The 7,856-nt window shown below is 40.7% G+C and overlaps 1 protein-coding gene across 1 annotated transcript; it reads right to left on the bottom strand.

Annotated features, from left to right (window-relative positions):
• Window positions 1-1,728: 1,728 nt before the first annotated feature.
• LOC308129393 (paired box protein Pax-7-like) lies at window positions 1,729-7,331 on the bottom strand (the record flags this gene model as incomplete). Its single annotated transcript, XM_080495333.1, has 6 exons — window positions 1,729-1,782; window positions 2,472-2,476; window positions 4,254-4,373; window positions 4,807-4,936; window positions 5,776-6,011; window positions 7,247-7,331. 6 exons carry the CDS (start codon window positions 7,329-7,331, stop codon window positions 1,729-1,731), a joined length of 630 nt encoding a protein of 209 aa, XP_080351459.1.
• Window positions 7,332-7,856: the final 525 nt, after the last annotated feature.

Genomic DNA, 7,856 nt, shown 5'->3' with positions numbered 1-7,856 from the left:
GCCGACACTTAAAGCTCCTGACACTGAAATGTCTCGCCGGGGTTTTTTTTTTTTTTTTTTTTTGGTAGGCCTACAAAGCTTTAAACTGCCCTGAATGTGAAGCAGCTCATTACTCTGGTTTTATTCGGTTTGCGTGGTGTTTTTTTTTTGGTTGTTGTTGTTTGTTTGGGTTTTTTTTTTTAAAACTCACATTACCTGCTGGAACCAACGGGCTCATTAGTTCCGGCAGCGCGACTTCATCAAGTCTCGCGATAAGTCAAAAGTCACACAAATTACGTCATAATGTCGGAATTACAACAAAAAAAACGTTTAATAAAAAAAATAGCCTGATTATTTTTCGAATCTACAGTTAGCATAGGCTAAAATTGTGTTAATTTCTTTAATTTCACATGGTTTTTTTTAAGACTGGGAGACCGTTACTAAGCAACCACAGTCGTCACTTAGCAACGGTTACCTAACAACCAAGCAAATCGCTGTTTGAGCTAGCTAAACCAGATCACTGTGCTCCGTGTGTATTAAAACTATATTTTAACTGGTTTTGGGCTCAAAATAAAGCAGAATGTTCCTCAGACCTGCTGCTGTGTCACTTTATATTATAATTACCAATTAACTGGCAAAGGGCTTTAAGAATTTTGATTTGTTTTTTCGAAATGCAGCGAGTTTAAAAAAAGAATCTCCTTTAACTAAAATATTAAAACAAATGTAATATTTAAAATACCTTTTATAGTATTTTTTTTGAATTTTTTATTATTATAAGAATGTTTTCTGCATTATTATTATTTTAATAATCATAATAGTAGTAGTTATAATAATATTAATATTAATAATAATAATAATATGGATGGCGTCTTTCAGCTCCTGCCCCCTTTATATGAGATGTAGGCCTACCGATGTAAATTCCAGTGAAATGTGGCTTGAGCGGCTGCGGGGACAGGGGAGGTTAATCCGAGTTTAATGCAGTGAAGCACAGCGCAGGGTCTGGGCTATGATGGGTATGTTATCTCTGCCCAACATTTGGGTCTCCCTCAATTTCCACCCAGCCAAATAGCTGCGAGAAAGTGCAGATGGAGTCACTCTCTGTGCCTGAGGAAAAAACGTTATTAATAGCTAAATAACTTCCCCATACTTTCACTGAATCTCTCTCACACACTGTTCCAGATGGATTTGTTTGAAGTGGTCTCTCGCTTCATTCCCCTGTCCTTCTCATTCAGCACGGCTTTAGACCCGAAATATAGCTACATTATATTACCATACACTTAGAGACTGGGTGTGTGCGTCTGTGTGCGCGCAATTTGTGGAGGGGGAAGAGAAAAAAAAAAAAAGCATGGAGAGGGCAGCTATTCACATTGTGCTCCACTATAGACTGAAACCACTGGGGTTTTTTTTTGTGTGTGTGTGTGTGAGTCTGGATAGGTAAACCACAGTTAAATGCTCACAGCGCCAGGAGTGAAAGCAAAACGGCGCATCTGGTTCGCGTTTAAATGAGAGGAAGAAAAATTGTTTAAAGCGCAAAACCGCAGTTTGCGCAAGGCTTTCTCTGCCGCCACACTCCTGACCTGGAATTGGGCTGTCTGACTTCCCCACGCCGCCCCGCCGCTTCTTGTCACTTCCCCCACAAGAAGCTCGGGAATAAATCCCACCTGGCATCTGTTTAATTAGACCGAGGACCTGCAGGTAATCCTGCGATTTGCTGAAGTGTCCATCGCCTGTCTGCAGCGCGTCTGACGGTCACTTTGGATGCGTCAGCGTGGCGGACGGGACGCCGGACAGCGCGTTCACCCTCTGGCGCAAAATGGGGAGAAAAAAAAAAAAAATCTAAAACGAAGGCATCAACGTTTGCGCAGAAGTGGCGCAGCTTTTTACGCAGCTATGAAACGTGTTACTGCGCACAACTTGTTTCGAGGCACACTGTGCGTAAAACCCGCATCTCCGCTCGGCGACAAGCACGAGGTAAACAATTATTAGAATTGAAATTTAAAAAAAGAGGACATAATACTGCAGCGTGGAAAAAAAAAAAGTGGGGCAATTTTCTCAGACTTCTATTTGGATTACTTTCCGCTGCATCATTTCTCTGGAATAACATTTGACTCCTACTAGCGTCAAAAATATTTAAAAAAAATGTCCATTATTGTAATACGGTAAGGAGTTTAAAACACACGTTCAAATAAAGATAGATTAGAGCTGGGATAAATCCGTGATGTAACCTCTGAGAAAAAAAAATCAAATACACAGACCTAATAAACAAATAGATAAATAAATAAAGTCTTAAAATCTGGATAAGTAAACGAAAAAAAAAAAAAAAATCTCATGAATTTTGTGCCCAGGGCGAGCCACTGTGAGCTCCGCTCTGAGATGAAAGTGAAAAGAAATAAAAGGCTCTATTTAATCTGCTTTAAAACCCTTCTCCACATAAGGGCTGTGCTTCAAACTCGGAGAGTGAGGGGCTGATTGGGGATAAATACATTTCTTACCATGCCTGCGAGCTATTACACCCAGCACGAACACAGCCACCTATTCAGCAACCGTCGTTTCCAGTGCTTACTCTAATAAGTATTAACATTATTAAATGCCATCCGGATGCTGGGATGTCGAAACTGCATTACGCACAGGGCGCGTCTCTTTTTATAGCACCGTAATTCAATCTCAATTTATAAAAAAAACACAAGCAGCGAATGCAAAAAAACCCCCCAAAAACCTACCACCACTACCAACAACAACAACAACAACAAAAAGCACTACATAGATATTTTGTACCAACAGGAGAAAGTCAGCGCAAGATAAATGCAGTTTACACTTTTACAAGGCCAAAAAGAGAAAAAACGTCACATTGTCCAGCAAACATTGCGCGTAAAAAGCAGCACATATGCCCGAAAAAAAAAACACGTCGGTCATTTGCAGCCAGCAGGGTTTACAAGCCACCTATATGAGCAAATGGTGACAATTTTTTCTTTTTTCTGGTAACATTAATTCGTGGTGTGACAGAGAAAAGAGACCGTTTTCACGCTATCAACTGATTCTTCTCCAACGGGCCATTATATAAAATTACAAAACTATCTACCAGCGGGGCGTACTGAATAATTCATCTCCTTTTATGTCTCGTCGTGCCCTTTGTCCAAAGTTTTCTCTCTCTTTTAACCACATTTTTCTTTTTTTTTCCCCCTCCTTTTTTTTTTGAATGAGAATGGACGGGGCCCTTTTTTACCCTCCTCTATAACGCTGCCCTGCTTTCCAGGATTTGCTTTTGTACCTCGGACTCTTCACTTTACAAAAGCATCAATGGAGGGAGGAGGTTTCAGCTCCTGAAGTTCATCTTCAAGTTTGAAAATTTAGACGGGGTAAAAAAAAAATATATATATTTTAAATTAAAAAAAAAAAAAAACCCTCATAATTAAAACATTTGGTCAGAAAAAGAGCAGCACAAATGCAATTAAATCGAACAATGAAATCAAAGGTCCTCCAAAAATACCAGCTTAACGTTTTAAATTACCACCATAGAAAAATGCTCACATTTTAAATATGTGTTAATTTACATGTGTAATTTTCCTTTTCATCGCCTTGAAATCTAAAAATCATAAAACACTGCTGCCACTGCAAAAAAAAAAAAAAAAAAAAAAAAGCCCCATTATAAAGGCGACACGTCACAGGAGACACCAAAACCCCTTTTTAAAAGGTTTCTTAGGCTGACAGTGACTACCTGCATCACTTTACCCCCCCCCCCCCCCCCCCCCCCTCCTCCACCTCCAGCAGCATTGCTAATAAAGCAAATAATAATATGAACATTGATTTCCACTTTAACTGACAAGTGGTGAAATGTCAGCGAACTGACATCGATTGTGAAGCGGGTCAACTGTCAGCTGTCGTTTAGGGGTCGTTAGAGGGGCGAATGAATGAGGAGGAATTCGCTACACAAATTAATTTTCTGCAGTTTAAATACCTTCTGCCAAGGCTCTTCATAAATAATTGAGTGAATGAACAACTGCTGGCTCGGAGTTAAAAGCAGGGAGAGTAAACGTTCCCCGCCGCAGCTCGGAAGTGGGACAATTTCCCAGGAGGACGCAGAGTTTACAACATTGGTTTCCCGCTCGCAAGGCTGCCATTTACTCAGAATAATAATAATAATAATAATAATAATAATAATAATAGTAATAGTAATAATAATAATAATAATAATTTAAAGTTTCAGACATATACAAAAGGGCCATATATAAATATAAATGGATATATACTTTCTGCAGTTAACTTACATTTATCACCGAGGATGCCATCGATGCTATGCTTTGTTTTCTTTTCTCCATCTTCATCCTTCTTATCACAGTCATCCTCGTCATCTTTTTTGCCAAATCGGGCCCTCAAAACGCGGCTGATGGAGCTCACTAATGGCAACAAAAAGGTAAATGGGTGATTAGCCCTAAAACCCATAAAAGAACCAGAATAATCCTATCATACATTTTTTTTTTTTTTTTTTTTAGAAAAACAAAATAGCACAGCAAAAAAGTTTGACAAGACATTTTAAAAGGAGCAAAAAAAAAAAAAAATAATAGATACATATAAAAAAAAAAATTACAAATACAAATAAACCACTGAGCACAAAAGCCACATTTCAACAGGAATTTTTTTTTTTTTTTTTTTTTTTTTTTTTGTGGGTCAAACAGCTAAATGTGCTTCACAGCAGCAAATTTATTAGCAGTTAACTGCGGCTTAAAACATGTCGGATTCAAAGTGGCGCTCATTCAGAAGTGATGCTGCAGATGTTCGCTCGTAGGAAGGAAAAAAAAAAGAAGTGCAGCTTACCAGATGAAGCCTCACCTGAAGGAACCGTGCTTCTGTCGCACACCCCGTCCTTCAGCAGCTTATCCCGGATCTCCCAGCTGAACATACCCGGGTTCTCTCTCTTGTACTCCTCGATCCGCTTTTCCACGTCAGGAGTTGCCACCTGCTTTAAGTTGGAAATGGTGTAAAAGAAAGAAAAAGAGAGAGAAAAAAAAAAAAAGGAGGGCAAAAGACAAAGAAGGGGGCAAAAATAAGGAATGTCAGTTTGGACTGGGATTAATTTCTCAGTGACAGAAATGGAGACATCAAAGGCTTGAAATAGGAAATAGTGCAGGAGAATAAAAACCTTAAAATTAGTTTGCAGGAATATTAAAGGATATTATAAAATATAAATAGTGAGAATTATTACACTGACTATCGAAATAGTCACACAGCCATAAGATCAAACTGGTTCAATTATTATTAAGGTTAAAATTTCAAAACAGTGTTGACGTTGCTTCAGAATAAACAAAAAGAAAAAAAAAATATGTTGTGGTTCAGCTGAATGTGCAAAACAAATAAAAATCTAAATATATAAGAATAAATAATTCTGAAAATGTACCGTGGGATTGATATTTAATGTAGTTGGTCCAATTTAAATTCAACAGAATAACAATAGATACAATGATATTAAAAATAAATAGCAAACTATATAGAAATCCGCAATGTAATGACAATCGATTCTTTTATTTTTAACATCGAAAATTACAATATATTTTTCTTTCTAATCTTTGATAATTTCATAAAACAACATTACTGCACTGCAGCTGTCATGTAAATTAAACGAGACATAAACGACGATCACCATTGCATCATTTTGAATATTCCACATTATTTCGGTGGTAAACTAACCCAAACGTGACAATTGAGTTCACGCAGGTGTCACGCGCCTCGTGCCACGCCCCCCCCTCCCCTACCCCCTCACCCCCCCCCTCACTCTCTCCCCCGGACCCCCGCTCCACTCACCCTGGGCTTGCTGCCTCCGATGGCCCCCGGACGGATGGAGCCGGTCTCCTGGTACCGGCACAGGATCTTGGACACGCAGCCGTGGGAGACGCGCAGTTGTCGCGAGATCACGCAGGGCCGGATGCCGTGGTGCGCCATCTCCACGATCTTGTGTCGGATGTGATTTGGCAGCGGCCTCCCGTTGATGAACACTCCGCCAAGCTGGTTCACCCTACCCTGGCCCAGAGGGGTGGACACTGCGCCACAATAAACAACAACAGGCTCAACACAAACAAACAAAACAAACCAAAACAGACCCGCCACGATCCGCGGAGTTTAAATAAAAATTACAATTCACCTTCATTACTTCAAGTTACCGCGGCGTGTTTGCCATGTTACTGACTTTTAATGGGAGGCAGTTTACGCACATTATCATATTCCACATTTCTCAAGTGAGCGTCGCGCCTAATTCCCGCAGCCCGAGTCCGGCTGGCAGGGAGGGATCCGGGGCCACTTCAGCGTCCAATTCCGCGTTCGAGAGACACTGGAGGAGGCCGACACGTCCCACCTTGATTATTCCTAGTCATGCTGTACAAATATTGATGTGATCCTTTGAGCCGTCTCTTTGCCGTGTGTATTATTGCCATTTGCGGCAGCAGGACACTCGAGCAAATCCCGCAGGCTCGAGGAACTCGCGAGCGACGCGGGCTTCCCGGTGCGCCGCGAGTCGCGGACACTTGAGCACGCGCCGGGCGTGATGGGAAAACCGTTTCCCCATAAATGCATGCAAATACAAAAATGATCTTTTTTCCGCCCATATGTTCAGGCGACTCGAGTGCGGCGGCCAATCGAAGTTAAGACAAATTAACAATTAGATTGCTTTTTTTTTTCTTCCCTCCCCCTTATTTTCTGTCTGTTGTTTTTTTTTTTTTTTTTAAGAAATAACAAAAAATGCGAACTAAAATTCACCAACAGCATGCGATCATATTTTATTTCTAAATATTTTGTCAAATGTAAATCAAAGTTAATAGTTGTTTTTAAAAAAACAATCAAATCCAAAATAATTAGAAAAAACGCCATTAACTGCACGGAAAATTAAACAAATACGCATTAAAAATGTAGAATTTCTTCTTAATAAATTAAATCCAGGTTAAAAAATATATATATAGGTAAAATCTCCACAGTTACACGTGTGGAGGATAATTCCAGGACTGTGGACTGACTTTTCAAACAAAAACACTGCGGCCATAATTCACTTTTTTTTCTTGTGTGTGTGTGTTTTTTTTTTTTAAACCTCCACTTGCGGATCAGCTTAATCACGCCTGACTGGAGGTCGTTATTGGTTCACCCACCTTTTTATACCGCCCAGCATGGAGCCGGTAACAAACTGTGCTGTGTGACAAGAGTTTTCTCAGCTCAAGTTCAAACATCAAAAACCCGGCTCGCGACGATGTTGTTGTTGTTGTTGTTGTTGTTGTTGCTGTTTTCTTACCTTCCAGGGGGAAGCCGGTCCGCGGGTAGTTCTGGCCGGGCGCAGGGCGCACCATGCGAGGCACTGTTCCTGGTAAAGTAGCCATCATCGAGCCACCGCGGAGAACACAACGCCGGGGCTGTGTTCAAAACCTCTGAGAAAGTCCGATCCCACCTTCCCCACACCCCCCACCCCCCACGGGTAAAAAAAAAAAAAAAGACCACAAAACGCGCACACACACACACACGCACGCACGCACACAAAAAGCAATAGAAAAATATTTTTTAAAAAAAAGGAAAAAAGATGCCGAGCTTGCTGTCAAATCCAAATCCCAAGCGGAGAAACTGGACGAGCCCTTCTTCCACCGGGGGAGAAATAAAAAAGTGATGCTTTCCTCTTGACGTGCCAAAAAAAAAGAAAAATAAACGCAGCGACACACAACAAAAAAAAAAAACCTTTATAAAGTTTGCAAAATGAAGAAGTTGCACTTTAAAGTATCTGCGCTGGCGGCGTTATTCTGTTTCCATTGGTGTAGTTTTGGGTTCGGTAGAATGTCTGCTGGCTGCTTGGAAGTACTTTAAGTGGCCAACTTTCGTGCGCGTCGTAGGAGGAGACAGCGGCGCGCTCCCAT

This window comes from Blennius ocellaris (genome assembly GCF_963422515.1).
Source record: "Blennius ocellaris genome assembly, chromosome: 4".
In the NCBI taxonomy this organism is placed as follows: Eukaryota; Metazoa; Chordata; class Actinopteri; order Blenniiformes; family Blenniidae; genus Blennius; species Blennius ocellaris.
The sequence above is the reverse complement of the archived record's forward strand: the minus strand, read 5'-3'. Positions and strand labels throughout refer to the sequence as shown.